Source organism: Leguminivora glycinivorella, chromosome 12 (assembly GCF_023078275.1).
Source record: "Leguminivora glycinivorella isolate SPB_JAAS2020 chromosome 12, LegGlyc_1.1, whole genome shotgun sequence".
Classification (NCBI taxonomy): domain Eukaryota; kingdom Metazoa; phylum Arthropoda; class Insecta; order Lepidoptera; family Tortricidae; genus Leguminivora; species Leguminivora glycinivorella.
Window position 1 is genome coordinate 21205800 of NC_062982.1, and position 17483 is coordinate 21223282.

Below are 17483 nucleotides of genomic sequence, written 5' to 3' on the forward strand. Positions count from 1 at the left end.
GATGCTTTGAGACTCAAGTCTGTTTTCTGATGCTTTGAGACTCGAGTCTGTTTTAAAACTTGAGATCAATGATGTTGATGACTAACAAGTCAACATGTTTAGCGTTATATACTGTCTAGTGTTGGTCTACAATCGAGTCTTTTGAGTCCACTGCTTGAAACCTCAGTCAAAACATAAGATCAATGAGTAGTGCTGATGAGTAACGCGATTACACATTTAGCGTTAATAGCGTTATATCCATCTAGTGTTGGCGTAGACTCGAAACTGTTCTTAGGGACTTGAGTCAATTCTTCTAACTCTAATTATTAAAACTTGAGATCAATGAGTGATTTGATGACTTTAACGTAACGTAACTTAGTCTTTTAAATCCTCTGAGTCTTCCTGATTTCAAGCCCTGTTAATTACAGTGGGTGAAATCATTTAATAATTTCGTAATTCATCATGGCGACAAATATGCCACGAAATATGTGCCCAATGTCGTCGAGTAAAGAGGTGTGTTCTCGCTCTTTACGGCGATATCAGGCGGAGAACGATACGAGTTTTGAGCTTTAGACTCAAGACTCGATTCCCCAACACTATTTCCAAACGTCCATCAAAACTTGCTTGCTTCACCCGTTCAACTATTCGATTAATCCAGTAGCTCCGAGGTGACCCGCTAGATTAATACCCGTCACCTGCCCACTCAATGGAGTTAATATATCAACACACGCCACGCTTTCATTTCATATAGTGCTCTTAAATGAATCGATTTACGTGAGGCTTTTTCAATTAGTGAAAACATTCGGTACTCATTGTGTTTATAGTGTAATTGCCGGATTATCTATCCATCTTGACCAGTTTAATGGGGGGCCATCAGGGAAATGAATCGCCTTGTCCGGCGGGGGGAATGGCAGTGTCGTTGACTTATATATAACATCGTAAGGACGACACATTGAAGATGCGTGAATATCTCAAGGCTTTCTTTTTTAGGGTTCCGTAGTCAACTAGGAACCCTTATAGTTTCGCCATGTCTGTCTGTCCGTCCGTCCGTCCGTCCACGGATAATCTCAGTAACCGTTAGCACTTGAATGCTGAAATTTGGTACCAATATGTATATCAATCACGCCAACAAAGTGCAAAAATAAAAAATAGAAAAAATGTTTTATTAGGGTACCCCCCCCCCCCTACATGTAAAGTGGGGACTGATATTTTTTTTCATTCCAACCCCAACGTGTGATATATTGTTGGATAGGTATTTAAAAATTAATATGGGTTTTCTAATATCGTTTCTTGATAATATTAATATTTTCGGATATAATCGCTCCTAAAGGAAAAAAAAGTGCGTCCCCCCCCCTCTAACTTTTGAACCATATGTTTAAAAAATATGAAAAAATCACAAAAGTAGAACTTTATAAAGACTTTCTAGGAAAATTGTTTTGAACTTGATAGGTTCAGTAGTTTTTGAGAAAAATACGGAAAACTACGGAACCCTACACTGAGCGTGGTCCGACACGCTCTTGGCCGGTTTTTTCTTTGTTTTATTATAAACTGGCCAGTGATTGACCTTAGTCGCACCTGATGCTGAGACGACAAGGCCGAGGTTGTAGCTCACTGGTTCAGTAATAGCCTATTCACCCTTTTACAAGACTTATTATAAAGGGCGGGCAACACACGTGCATCCCTTATTTGCAAGCGTACGTATGGCCACGGTTACTGCTTACCGTCAGCGGCTTCCGTAGCTCAGTTGACGGATTGCAGAAGATGAGGGTTCAAGTCCCGGCGGAGTGTAAATTTTTCGATTTTTTCCTTTAATATAAAAATGTGGAGATTCGTTATCAGCCGTTTATGCTTGTTAAAAATTAATTTACGAACGGGGCGTTTGCGGGCTTACAGTCGAATTTATAAGACTCGCCTTATCCTTACTTCTGAAATCTCCACGTACAAGTGTTCTGCCGCGAAATTGCTTTCCATTTTAATGCTCGAGGTATCAAGGGATGCGGTGTTTCCGTGCTGATTGTTTAGCCTTTATTATTTATGGCCTGTTTAAAATGCAGTTGCTGTGCTGATCTCCCGTTTTAACCTTTGTTTAGATCGTCTACAAATTATTGTGTACAAATTTAGCGTCGGGCGTGCCTTATACCTATTTTAGCAAAGCTTCCTGATCCCATCTCAACCATTAATTTAATTTACATTGCCAAATTATTAGTAAGCGTTTAAAAAAAATTGTGTGTGGACTAGTGTGGAGTCCCTCCGCGCGGGAGAAGTGAAAATTCGTAATGTACAAAATTCAAGTTTTTACAAAATTCGAGTTGGCAACACTGAGTGTTAGACGTTTAACGCTGTCAGTTGGAAGTCGCATTAGTAGTACGACTTCAAAAACAATTGTTGACCTGCCTTTGCATTTTTTTTTTTTTTTCAATTAGAATTATTAGACACTGAAATAAATAACATATGTAGGTGCCTATGTAATATGAAAGAATACAGAAAAAAAAATTACTAAACTAAGTAATGGGAGAGGCTAGATTCGAACTGGCACCTTTAGCACAGTATAATATTCATATTCATATTCATATTTATTGATATTGCATATTTATACATTACACGTCAGAAACATAAACATTCATTATTACTAAGTAATTCTTATTACTCTAAGAATTAAATTATAAAATTTATAAATGTGTTCTATATAATTTAAATAATTTAAATACATTATCGCGCTAAATATTACATTTCAAGGAATTCATAATAAAGAGTACTATCGTACAGTATGGCCACTCCCGCTCCCCGCTGAAAGTGCCGCCCACCCCATCTCGGTTACCTCACAGTTACCGCCTGTCAAAAACGCGATCAGTCGACCTGTCATATCTCACTCATACAAGCATAGTACGCGTTCACCTACACGAGCTTAGACTGTGTGCTAGGAACGTGCCTCTTTCATATATTTGATTGCCAGTGTCCGAGATGTGCCTTTAGCTTACATGTCTAACGTCCTGAACTATTAGGCCACCAGGTCACCAGAATTTATGGCCATTTAGCAAAAAACAAGCTAAAACTCAGAAGCTCTTTTGAAATTTTAAATAGGTATTCAACCCGGCCCTACTCACCGTTACATACAATTTCGTTCACTCCCAGTCCAACCAATAAAATGAATTAATATTGTATTCGAACTGAATGCGGTCTGTGGCTGCACCGTGTCGTAAATATCTGGCCAGTTATGGTACAGTTAGGGCCCATTTACACGGCGCGCGAACTCGCATGCGATTTCAGATACATTGCGGAATGTTGAGGTGACATACAATTTAGCAATGTAATCACCCTGAAAATGGGCTCTTAGCAAATGGAATAAATATCACATTGTATGTTACCAGATGGAATAGACTAGGCAGGCAAGGTTGCGTGATAAACGATATAATGTCAGGCAGTCCTTCTCGCACTATTTGTAAGAGCGATAGGGACGCATCGATGCGATAAAGTTTATCGAACTAGTTCGCTACGCCCGCAGGTTTGAACTGACTTGACGTCTTCTGCTAACGCTTTGAAACTGTACGCTACCGAGGTTCACTGTTTAGCTGTGCTGTGCTTTTTTCACATTCTGAATGTAGATTATCGCTTAAAGTTTATGTAATTAACACAAAAACAATATTTTTACTGAAATTGCATGCTTAATTATCGTCACAAAACTGACAGTGAGTTAATTTTTGTTAACTACTTACGCTAATTGGGGGGTCCCAAATTCTGAAAATGCCCATAAATGCGAGTTCTCGCACCGTGTAAAGGGGCCTTTAGCAGTTAGCAAGGATAGTGCGGCGCGGCGTGCGTGCCACACCCCATTAATTAGGCACAGAGTGCTTCCGTGCATTTATCAATCCGATCCGACTTCGCCGGCAACGCCTCGACTTGAATTTTAACCGCCATCGGTTAAAAGATAAAGGGTTAACTTTAGATTTTAAATGTATATTAGTTATGGTATATTCATTTTTCACCGTGTGGTGACGTGACGGGTTAATAGTTTCACCGCCCTCTTCCTCCCGTGAGTGTCGTAAAAGTCGACTGGGGGGTACGGGTTCAATTCCGATAATTTTTAATCCGATAATTAATGACACTGGACCTTTTTTTATTTATTTTTATTTTTATTCATAATAATTAACACAGCATTACAGATAAACCAAAGCACTGTGAAAGCTTTAGCAGCTTCATGTGCTTTGCCTACCTTTTTTGGAAATACAGAGGTGAGTTCATCTATTTTCTTGTACGTACCTACCTACTTTAGTAGTTTTTTAGGGTTCCGTAGTTTTTGCATAATTTTTCCTCAGTCACCAGTTGACCACAATTTACCACAAATGCTGTCATCATCATCAATATTTAAGAGCTGGGCTCTTGTCGGTGAAGCAATCTCCAGCTGGGCGTTTTCCAAATTAAATCCCGAAAATCGAATTTCACCTGATCTGGACGTGTTTGGGCTCATTCTACTCAGAATCACGAGCTGATTCGATCCCGACGATAAAAAAATGTGTCCCAAATTTTCCATACAAAATTCGAGTTTCCAATACGTCACGCTCGTAGTAAGTTCATACTAAAATCGTGACGTAAAAGGAAAAAAATATTAGGACACATTTTTTTATCGTCGGGATCGAATCAGCTCGTGATTCCGAGTAGAATGAGCCCAGACACGTCCAGATCTGGTGAAATTCGATTTTCGGGATTTAATTTGGAAAACGCCCAGCTATATCTTTCCTGGGCTTTTTCTTTGACAGCCTGATACGACACGACATTCACTTTCTCTTTCACTTGGTCCATGTATGCCCTCCTTGGCTTTCCTCTCTTTCTTCTTCCTTCTACTTTCCCTTCTATGATGATCTTGATGAATTCGTCGTGTCGTAACAGGTGTCCCAACATATTTCCTCTTCTGCATTCAACAGTTCTTAAAATACACCTCTTTTCTTTCACTCTGTTTAAGACTTCTTCGTTTGTTACTTTCTCTGTCCAACTTATTTTCTCCATCCGCCGCCAGCACCACATTTCAAAAGCTTCAAGGCGTTTTCTGTCTTGTTGCAGCATCGTCCACGTTTCGCTGCCGTATAATGCCAAATGCGCAAATGCTGTACAGGATTAGAAACAGCTGGATGTGTCATAAATTAATTATAAGCGATATAGAGGTATAATCCATTTCCAAAGTTTTATTTCATGCTGACCGAAGACACTATTTTGATTTCCCATTTAACATATTCAACATATTATATTCGGAACGGATGCAACCGAAAATGAAATGTCGTTCATTTTTACCGCAGATGAGTTATACATGGAATGTGAATGTGATTAATAATATGAGATGAGATATTAAAAATATTAAAATACATATTCCAATCGAGTTATGATTTCGTAGCAAAGAAATATTATGTAACTCCGTCATCATCATCCTCCTTGCGTTATCCCGGCATTTGCCACGGCTCATGGGAGCCGACTGTCTTGGGACTAATCCCAAGATTTGGCGTAGGCACTAGTTTTACGAAAGCGACTGCCATCTGACCTTCCAACCCAAAGGGTAACTAGGCCTTATTGGAATTAGTCCGGTTTCCTCACGATGTTTTCCTTCACCGAAAAGCGACTGGCAAATATATATCAAATGACATTTCGCACATAAGTTCCGAAAAACTCATTGGTAAAAGCCGGGGTTCGAACCCGCGACCAACGGATCGAAAGCCGCATGCTCTTACCGCTAGGCCACTAGCGCTTTTTTTATTATGTAACTCCGTACAGACAGATAAAGTCTAAGAAATAAACGTACCTCAAAACAATACAGAAAAAGAAACGGTGGCCTAGATGGCGAAACACCTTTAGGGGATGCTCGGCTAGATGGCGCTAATATTAATATTCGAAATTTTAACACATATTAAGCCAAGAATATGGGCCAAATTGTCGAAACTGAGGTTCAAAAGTTTTAAGCTTGTGTCGAGAGATGGCAGTCTATGCACTGTGATTACACATTTTACTTTGACAGTAACTCTTTACTCTGTATAATACTCGATTTTCTTTGTTTCAGAGTAGCACATAATAGGGATACTTTCAAAAGTGATATTTCTGATGACTCTAGGTCTTCAAATAATTGACCAGTGGAAAAAGGAAAATCTCCTTTACAGGTAAAATACACATAGCGCATATTTATGAAATCTGGCAAATTCAATAACTATTAATTTGTTTATCATTTAAGTGATCGAATTCTATGACAGTTTACATGATCTAAAACCAAACATATAGTATGTTTTCATAACAATCCAATAGCACAATCAGCTGCATAATTATCTAGAATTTAATATAAATAATTTACTCAAGCACAATAGGGACAATAATTTTAAATAACAAACATAGGAAGTATATTGTGCCATGTAATGGTCCCTGAAATGAAGTAAACAACAACATGCTCCACTAAGAGTTTTGAATGATTCATGGTTATTTTCATTAGACTTATATTGGCCGGGATATAGACCGTGGTTACCTTCTTGATTTCGCGCGCTGTCTACGCAACTTTGACATCACCCGCCTTCCTCAGTTTTCCGTAATCAGGAATCAGAATGCATGCAACTGCGTCGAAAAATCGGGAGCGCGACAGAAATCAAAAAGGTAATCACGGTCTAAATCCCGGTCAATTTAAGCACACCTCGCATAATCGCGATCGGCGCGTTCTTAATACGCACACAGACTTAAGCTCGTGTAGGTGAACGCGTGTTTGTATGAGTGAGATATGACAGGTCGACTAGTATGTATGTATGTATAAACTCTTTATTGTACAAAACACAAAACACAAATATCACACAGGATAGACAGTACAAAGGCGAACTTATCCCTTTAAGGGATTTCTTCCAGCTAACCTTTGAGTAGGTGAAATGTGATGAAGAATGGTAGACAAATATAGCACTTAGTACAACAGTTTATAGGAAAGCCCATAAAAATATAAAAGAGACTAAAACAAAAATAATAAAATAAAATTGGAATAAAAGGTACATCAAATATAAAGAATATATAACAATATATATAGTAAATAAATATATATTTATATATAGTATCTATAACTAGTCGCGTTTTTGACAGGCGGTAACTGTGACGTAACCGAGAGCGGGTGAGCGGCACTTTTAGCGGGGTGCGGGAGTAGCCTTAGAACTGTACGATGGTACTCTTTATTATATTGAGATAGAAGTCTTATAAATATTTCATCAAACTGTTCAACACGACCGTATTTAAGATAGTTAATAATCCCCATCAGTCACCGGCTTGTACACGCCAAACTTAAAACCTAACGTGAACCCTCGAAAGCCGGATTCATTTATAAAGTGCGGAATCGGTTCCGGACGGAGCACCTGCGTCCGGTCCGGGATTACCGGAAAACCGGACGGGATAAATACTAAGATGCCGAACTGATAAATCAGTGGCTATTAAGTTGGGTTGGAATTAGCATGGCGGAGTGGCTTGTCTCTGGTAGATTTGTTTCTTAATGGTTTACCGGGTTTCTGGGATGATTTGTTGGTTAATTTGCAAGATGACAAAAAATATCTTTTGCTTATTTTTTGTCTTCATAACAATTGTAAGTTATTTATTCAGTTATTTTTCGAAATCTACTGTGTCCCACTGCAGGGTAAAGACATCCTGTCTTTTTCAATTCGTCTCTGTGTAGTCCTATGTGTATGTGTGACCAACCACTCAATAACTTAACCACAAACAAAATTAAAACTTTGAAAAAACCCCCGACCGCGACATAGTAGAAGGATTTTCATGAAACATGGCTAAGAACACTCCCGACTAACTCAGCTTTCAGACAAAAAAAAACTAATCAAAATCGTTTCAACCGTTCGGGAGCTACGATGCCTCAGACAGACACACATACACAGACAGACAGACAAACAGACAGACAGACAGACACACCCCGTCGTTTTCGCGTCGGGGGTTAAAAATGAGTCGGCGCGTCGATGTGGAGTGTTCCGCAAAACTGTGTACCTATACCTACCTACCATAAAATTTCACTACCGTGACATTGACAGTTGACATTGACACTGACAATTCTGTGCCTATATTTCTGATTTGATGAGTGACATAGTCAGCGCCAATATTGCTTTGTTGAACAGGCAATGAACGGCGAAATGTCACTGTCAATGTCAGGCGACAATAATCACTGTTGTGAAATAGGCCACATGTTGTCCTTTTATCGTATGAGGGCCATTTTTTTTTTTTCAAAGTTGTCCACCCCACTTTTTTTGGATTTGGATTTTTTATGTGCTCTCCACTCAGAATCGCGAACTTTTTCAATCATAATAGGAGAAAAAAAGTGTCTTAAGGTGTTTTTCCCATTCCGTTACAATTTTTACATACATTTTGTATGGCGGTAACGGAATGGAAGGTCTGAAAAATGTATGGAAACGGACATTTTTTTTCTCCTATCATGATCAAGAGACCTCGCAATTCTAAGTATGAATTGCGTAAAAAATACCCATGTTACAAAAAAAGTGGGCAACTTTGAAAAAAAAAGGCCCATAATTTTATTTTATTTATTCTTTATTGCACATAAAAAAATAAGTACAAATGGTGGACATAATGCCTTAAGGCATTCTCTACCAGTCAACCACTGGGTCAAAAAGAAACATTTGATACGTGCAGGCATCGTGACAGAAAACAATAATCAGATATCATTTTCTATTCTACTAAATTGTAATATGCCTACTTGAAAAATAAATATTTCATTTTCATTTTTTTTTTCATTTCATTTTCATTTTTCATCATTTAAAAATTAAATAATTGTGTTAAAATGTTCAAATTCAATAAAAGTTGACAAAAATCGATAGAACAAAACGTCGCTTCGTAAACTTGAAACGTTGTATCGCGTGCCCATTATCATTCCTTTCGTCATTTTGTTATCATAGTCCATTACCGAATTGTGGTTCATTTGCTCCCCACAAATAGATTACTATTGTATATTAAAGGTGTCCATTGATTATTTAAAGTTGTCAGAGGCGTTAATGTTCCACGCGCCAACCACGACTTTAAATGATAAGTAGAATTTTTAAAAACTTGCTAGATGGCGCTGTAAGACGTTGAAATAATAATAATCGTACGAAATATATGTTACTATTTGACCTGTGGGAATCCCGACTTTTCAAAAAAAAAATCACAGTACAACGGTGTTCAGTTACACGATCATAAATATCTGTACATGACACGACTAACGTTAGGTATGAGCATACAAGTTTGTTCAGATAATTTTGTAAGTGACGAGACTTATGGCATTAAGTTCGCCTATTGTATTGTGTTGTGTTACATTGTTCAATAAAGATTAAACAAATACACGACTGCACAAAGACATTTTGCAAAAATTAAAAAACCTATCAACACTTCGGAGACGTTTCTTTTATCAAAAATCATTTAGATTTTAACTTTTCCAACTTAATTAGTTAACTAAGTCCTAATAAAGGAAACGGTTAATTTACGATCGCTATCTCGATTAGCTTATCACAACAAAGTAACAATAACGCCGTACTCCGGGGCCCGGCTCTAGCACGAGTTGATGTTTCACAGTATATAATAGAAGAAATAATGGTGTATTCGTAAGCACACAGAAAAAAAATTAAGACATACAAAATTAAAATTTTGAAAAACCCCCGACCGCAAGGTAGTAAGGTAGACCGAGGCGAATCGGATCAATTTTGGGTTAATGTCAAATAAAAACGACATTTCGAAGCGATATGTCGTTTATTCATGTTTTTAGATACAACTAGGGCTGCCATCCGTCCGGGTTTCCCCGGATTTGTCCTAGTTTGGAGGCCGTCCGGGGGCCGTCCGGGCGGGGAGTCAAGAAGTGTCCGGGGAAAACCCGAACACTTTTCACGAAAGGAAGCACCACATTGAATTTAAGTATTATGAGCGAATTTGAGTTGACTGATTAACTAATATCTGTTTACATAATAAACAACCGGCCAAGTGCGACTCGGACTCGCCCACCGAGGGTTCCGTATTCGTACAAACTTTCAATGGTTAAAAAAATCTCATCTCATCATGTTTTTTAAAAATAAATTCTGACTGGTCCGGGGAAAAAATGCGATTTACGCCAAATGTCCGGGTTTTTTGTATCTTTGTCCGGGTTTGGCTAAATTCGAAATGGCAGCCCTAGATACAACGGTTATCGATTTATTGAATCAAGTAGTACAGATATTTGTTCCTGAGTCATGGATGTTTTCTATGTATATAAGTATTTGTATATTATATATATATCGTTGTCTGAGTACCCACAACACAAGCCTTCTTGAGCTTACCGTGGGACTCAGTCAATCTGTGTAAGAATGTCCTGTAATATTTATTTATTATTTATTTATTTAAGTAGTCAAAACAAATATCATACCTTTAATTAAATTTTAACAATTAAAATACAAAAGCATTAAACATATCCGATTCGCCACAGTTTTCGAGGCGAAACGGATCAAAATAAAATGCTTCATAAAATAATTGTTTTCATTGAATAACACATGCCAGAATTAAGTGCCTGTGTGGTGACGGGTTAAGAATTTCACCACCCCCTTTCTTCCCGTGGGTGTCGTAGAAGGCGACTGTGGGATATGGGTGAAATTGTGGCGTAGGCGACAGGCTGGCAACCTGTCACTGCAATGTCACAGTTTCATTTTCTTTCAACCCCTTACTTGCCAAGAGTGGCACTGAAGCTTTAGTAGTTTCATGTGCTCTGCCTACCGCTTTATGGGATACAGGCGTGATTGTATGTATGTAGAATAAAATTTAGAACAAACAATATCATATTATTAAGATTAATTACTACTACCATGGCTAAAGTTTTTGTAAGATTTCTACTTCTCTTCTATAGCAACGTTTCAACAAAAGCAATTCGTCATAAATGTAGAATAATATTCAATGTATAAAGCTAACACTACGGCAAAGTGAAACTCTTCTTTGCAAGGAAGTAAATGGCACATTATAGATTTTGGCCGCCCGACGTATCATCAGCTCTTTACTCAGCACAGTCAGCACATTGTCAGACGTTTACCTCGAGCAACATATTCTGAAACACCAAAACCCGTGGTACAGGGTCCGAAAGATAACTCGCCGGGAAAGGGGCCTCGCCACAAATTACTATGATTTAATATTGCCTAGTTATCTGCGGGTAGGTAATTTGTTAGCGCCGCGCGCCATTGTAGGCGCCTTTTGTTCGTCCGAGCGCGATACCATCAAGAGTTATTATGATTAGGATTCTTCGCCGAGTGACGGTCGCTAATTCCTTCATTGTCTTTCGGGTAGCATTTCCGCTATTTTTTATGTGAAATAATACTTTTGCTATTGATCCCGACGTAAAACGAACAAGGTCTAAAAACAAGGAGAGATGAAGAACGTAAGAAATGGTCTAACTGTGTGAATAAGTCGACTGGCGGCAGTCTGGCCTATCCTATACCGTGCAGTCCACATCGCCTATGACCGCATTCATTGGAGACACGTTACGCCTACTTGTGGCCTCGATACTCGCGAACCTTAGCATTGAGGGAAGCAGGAAGAAAGAACAGGGCAGACTAACATTATTTACCTGATATTCGACAAAATGACGTAAGATCTTAGCGCGAAATAAAATGATGATGATGCGCTCAAAACTGAGTTACGCAACTTACGTTAGCGTCCTCGAAGAGAGGAATAGTCCTTTAGCACAGGCTCAGCAGTGCACACTGCACATAACTTGCTGGTGCGATGATGATGATGAGATAAAAGGTCAGATAATTTGTATATAAACTGTTGTACACAATAAAGTGACTACTACTACTACAATTCTCGTAATGGTAATCAAGTACCGAGAGAAGAAGACAACCGAAGAAGAGGTGGATGGTCTGTGTGAGACATGCATAATATGAAACGAAAGCAAGTTAATGATAAGATGACGGGTGATAGAGAAGAATGCCGCTGCCTACATCAGCCCCTCTAGTACAACTTGCCTTGTCGCGCGCGAGTCCATACTTGAAGTCGCGCTTGATGTATAAACACGCGCGCGACAAGGCAAGTTGTGTTAAGACGATACATGAGGGGAGGGGAGGAGGTCAATTCTGCATACAAACGCTCTCGACTATTTCCCCATGTTTTTTGAAGATAGAGCAATGATTTTTTCAACACAGATTATTATTATTTTTATCTGTGTCGGACCGTTTTGTTTTTTTTTGATATTCTTATTTTTAAAGACGCTAGAGCCCATCAAAAATTCCCAAAAATAGCCTTATTGATTATGGCGCAAAAACAGGTGTGGTATTCAAAATTGGTGGCAATTGGCCAAAAAAACTAAACGATCCGACACAGATTATTTAATTGTTATTCAGATTCTCAAATTTCGTTACGATTGATTAAATTTTGAAGGAGGAAACAGTCGAGAGCGGAACCTGGATTTAAAACATTTTTTCGCAATATTTTTTAACTGAGTTGTTCTTAATGGACATTTTTTTCGATAAATCTAGTTAATAACACTAGTATATTAAACTAGAATTCCCTAATTAAAAGGGCTCCTTTCCATTTTAGCATTTTCGCTCCTGTATCGTCTTAAAGGGACAGAAGCACTGGTTCCAACTGCGTTTATAATTTCCCGACTATTCTTTATGTCCCGTTATGTTTTGGGCAGCTCTCCGAGTGCATGTTCTTTCCACTGCGCATTAGCATAACCATCGCAATAGTTGGAGATTGTAATACTTAGTGTTAATAAAGCCGTCTGTGGCGGCGGATGTCCGGGGCGGGACCAAACGGGATTTACGACTGCAGAGTACAGACCTAGCCTGTCTAGTGATAAGCTAATTTAATAAAATATGGAAGTAAGAATTTAGTCTTGTGAAAGAACCAGAAGTTTGGAAAACCTTTAAATACGACTTCATTGGGACGGACTTTATTATGACAGACTTCAAACTTTCGTGACACATATTCAAATATACGGATGTACGGACACACGTTAAAACATCGCGTTCGCCGACATGTTTCGAGTCATATGGAGACCCATCATCAGGATAGACTTTCTCTCTTTATTATGATAAAGATACAGATAAAAAACACTTACCTATTCATGACGATCACATAACGGACATGTACAAACATCAGACATAAAACAGCGAAGGACAAAATAACATCAAAGTGTTCATCAGAAATGATATATGAGACCAATATACTTTCAGATGAATCGCTTGGTTAGAAATCACCGTCCCCCATGGACACTTGCAAATCAGGTTTCAAGTGTGTTTATCGCCTCTAAGATTATTTATTTGCCCAAAACATCTTCAATAAACATGTACCAGATTTACCCACAATATATTAAGAAATATTATCTCATCATAAAGAATGCAGACATAAAACGATAGCACGAGCCAACTCGGCGTGAAACTGCAATTTCGGAGCTCACAAATCAGGGCGGCATGGATAGATATTTGTGAGCACCTGGGCCGTTTCGATATATTTGATAGCGACTAAAGTAAACACAGCCTTAGATTAAATGATTTAATTTATTAGAACTTATTGGGTAGGTTGGTAAGAATATAAAAAATGTAAACGATTTGTTTCGAATACTAAGACGCAGAATCGGTAGAATTGTTCTTGAGCGCGATTCTACATATCCATAGATGTAGGTGTAGCGCGACATGAAATTTCAATATGGACTTGCGAGACCATAAGTTGTGCTAAACCGAAAACTGTATGTCAAATATATTGTAGACAAACTGTTAGCAAGTAAAGCTGGCATGCCTACCCTAAAGCAAAATTAAATGACACGATTATTTCATCCGTGTAAAATTAAATCAGCTCGATACCTTTAAAAAACAACAGTTTCCAACACAAAATTCACTATTATTCGAACATACACTTAATTAATGAACTGATAGCAATATGAGAGGCCAGTTTCTATAAATTACCCGGTTATTGCCCGGGGACAAAGCCACAGTGGCCCTGGCCCGCCATGTGCAATCTTTTAACATATTTTAAAGCAAAGGCTCGTGCCAAAATATTTTAATTCGGCACTTATGTAGCGGACGTGAAATTGTGCAGGCAGTCCATATAGGGCATTAAATTAAGCCTTTCTGCGGGCTTTTAAGTATATTTTTGTAAGCGCTCCCATAGAACCGCTGTGTATATTTATGCAAAATGCATTAGCGGTGTTACGTACAGATGCCGCCATTACCGTATCGGAAATTTAATCCTAAAGCTTTTCAATATCGTTTTTCGGTACTTGTGTATTCCAATAATGCTTGAAAACATTCCGCCGTATTTAGAATATACATAAATTCGTTTAAATAACTCGATTGTTAATGTAAACACAATTTTATTACGCAGTCACTAGCGACATCTCACAGGGGGCGGTTGTACTTGCAAGCTCGTTTACTCATTATGCGGGCTTCTTGAGTTTCCACCAAAATACGTTTGAAAGCGCCATCTAACATTTCAAACCAGTTACTAGTTGAACACTGTTCATAAGCGCCATCTAGTATGCATTCCAGGGCCTACGTAGTCTAAGAGTCAGGATCAGGACTAATAGCCCGCTACATTCGCCCGTTGGAAGTCATGATTCCCGTTTTAGTTGCCGTGAAAGTCACTAGATGGCGCTACGAATACAAAATGTGTGGAATACGAGTAAAAGCAAATAAATACAGGGATTTTTATTTTAAGTGCTGTTTACTTACGGATATGGTTTCGGTTCCCATTCTGTTTGTAACGGGAACTATTGTCTGTAACAAAAAATGTCTTGGTCAATATAAATGAAGTTCGTATAGTATGACATAATTATTGTTTAAACAGCTGTTATGAGTTTTCATTGAAGTGATAATTTATTTTAGCTTGGATTACATTGCAATGGGATGCCATTCATTAAACAGATAGCTAAAAATTATCTTTACACTCTTATATCATACCTATGGAGGAATAGATAATTTGTGCCATTGCCAAAGCTTATAGCTTGCTTGGCAGTAAGCAGATACCGTAGCTTAAAAACGTACGTTTCTTTCAAATCTGGAATTTCCTATCACCAGCAAGCACATAGCCAGCCAATCACAGTCTATATGTAATTATAACGCCTTCCCTACATACTCAACAGCCTGCCCTCTGACATCAGACAGGAAACATGTAAAGTGAAGTTTGCGAAAAAGCTACGTAGTTACCTTAAGAGGATACGGTAGCGAAAATTCTAAAATGGAAAGGAGCCCCCCTTCTAACTTGGGAATTTTAGTTAAATATACAAGTGTTATTAACTAGATTTATCGAAAAAAAAACTGTCCATTATGAACTCAGTCAAAAGATATTTCAAAAAAATCTTTAAAATCGAGGTTCCTCTCTCGACTCTTTCCTCCTTCAAAACTTAATCAATCGGAACGAAATTTGAGAATCTGAATAACAATGAAATAATCTATGTCGGACCGTTTAGCTTTTTTGGTTAATTGTTACCAATCTTGAGTATCACACCTTTTTTGCGCCACAATGAAAAAGGCCGTTTTTGGAAATTTTTGATTGGCTCTAGAATCTTTAAAAAGCAGAATATCAAAAAAATCAAAACGGTCCGACACCGATAAAAATAATAACAATCTGTGTTGAAAAAATCATTGCTCTATCTTCAAAAACCAGGGAGGAAATAGTCGAGAGCGTTTGTATGGAGAATTGACCCCTACCGTATCGTCTTAAAGACTGCATATAATAATTAGTATTATAGATAATATAGTTATATGTTGATTATATATACATGATAATAGTGATAATGTAAGAGAGTAGAGACTGCTCGATCCCACAGTCAAACCGTGAAAACTGTTTTGTGGGACACTGTTCTAATGTAAACTGTTTATTTGTGTGTTAATAAATAAATAATAATAAATAAATCATAAAAATAATAAAAATAAAAATGCCATTGAAACTGGAGCAGTTTCATGAGCTCTGTCTACCCCTTTTGGGAATACATGGCGTGAGATTATATATGTATAAAAACTCGCTATACTATAGTAACGGTTCAAAACTTATGTAGGTACCTACACTTTTCCACCGACGTATGAAACGTACAGTGAGCTGCGAAATAAATTGCATGGATAAATTGAATGAATTCATTAGTAAAGCTCATTGTACCTAATTATACCTCAAAATTTACAATCATACTACACCCCATTCCCACTGAAGGTTTAATTATACCACCCCACCTATTATAGTTCAAGTGGTATCTCGGGGTAAAATTCTCACACTAATTACTCAGTAAATGATAAATGATACTTGCAAATTAATGCTCTTGTGAGACTCGCGTTTTCTTACACTTTTTAATCAATAAACAACCTTAACGTCATAGATATAACGCTTATTATAAATATACAGAAACTTCAAGACGTATACATGCGGTTGACACCATCTCAATTCGTTGATATGGTAAAAACAAACCTATTGTTTAGTAAAGAAAGCTCTTTATGGAGTAACGTTGTGAATGCGTTCGAAAATCGATTTCCACATCTCGGCAAATTCACCAACGACAAAAAGGTCATATGTCTTAAACGGTTTTGAAATAATGCTTTTATTTCGTTCTAAATTCGAATTTGAACCGACCATAGATTGTAGAAAACCCTGTGCAAGTCTATGACGTCATCATGGCACCAAATTCCATTACGTCATTATAATATGACTGATAATACATTATATAATTATGTAAATATGTTCATGTAAATAAAGATATTAGTTTATATGACTGATAGTTCATATTACATTCATAAAGTTGGAGAGAAAAAGCGGTACCACGGTACTGATTGATCGAGTTGACCTATCTCTTTCAGTATAAGGTATGCTTCATGAGAGTGTAAAGGATAGCATGAGGTTATTTAGATCCTGCTTAATACGGTTGGTTATATTTTTCTGTGTCTATAGAACCGGCATTTAAAAAGCCCCATCTGGTGAATCTTTTATGATTCATCATCGGTGTATTTATTGTCATCGTAAAGTCTGAATTGTCTTGAGATGTTGTTCCGTCCGTCTGTTTTATAGAATCTACGAGATTATTTCAGTTCTATGTTATGAAAGAATTTTAATTTGGAATCTGGATGCAGATTCTGTTTTCATTGATTTATTAACCGCCGCTCATATCTCAAGGAAGGGAGCTCTCAATTCGTCTGTATTTTTTATGTTTTTTTTAGTAAGTATACTTTAATAGTTACTGGGCAGAAGATTTCATTAGGTAGATGAATAATTATTGTATAAAGGAAATTCAAGCCACCCAGATTGTTGATACAGTTGAGAACGATCTCGCACTACGTCCGATGACAATTCGTGAAAATAAGATCCGTCGTTGCCCGTGTGGTGACGAGTTAAGAATTTCACCACCCCCTTTCTTCCCGTGGGTGTCGTAGAAGTCGACTGTGGGATATGGGTTAAATTGTGGCGTAGGCGACAGGCTGGCAACCTGTCACTGCAATGTCACAATTTCGTTTCCTTTCAACCCCTTTTTGCCAAGAGTGGCACTGAAACTTGAGTAGTTCATGTGCTCTGCCTACCCCTTTTTG

The 17483-nt window shown here is 37.9% G+C and overlaps 1 protein-coding gene across 5 annotated transcripts in view; it reads right to left on the bottom strand.

Annotated features, from left to right (window-relative positions):
• Nucleotides 1-17483, bottom strand: part of LOC125231646 (tyrosine-protein phosphatase Lar) — a 771198-nt gene that overhangs the window by 711820 nt on the left and 41895 nt on the right. For all 5 annotated transcript variants that reach the window (XM_048137134.1, XM_048137132.1, XM_048137131.1 and 2 more), the window contains exon 2: nt 14649-14693. In XM_048137134.1, the coding sequence (XP_047993091.1) occupies nt 14649-14669 (21 nt within the window). In that variant the 5' untranslated portion in view covers nt 14670-14693. The remainder of the gene's footprint in view (nt 1-14648; nt 14694-17483) is intronic.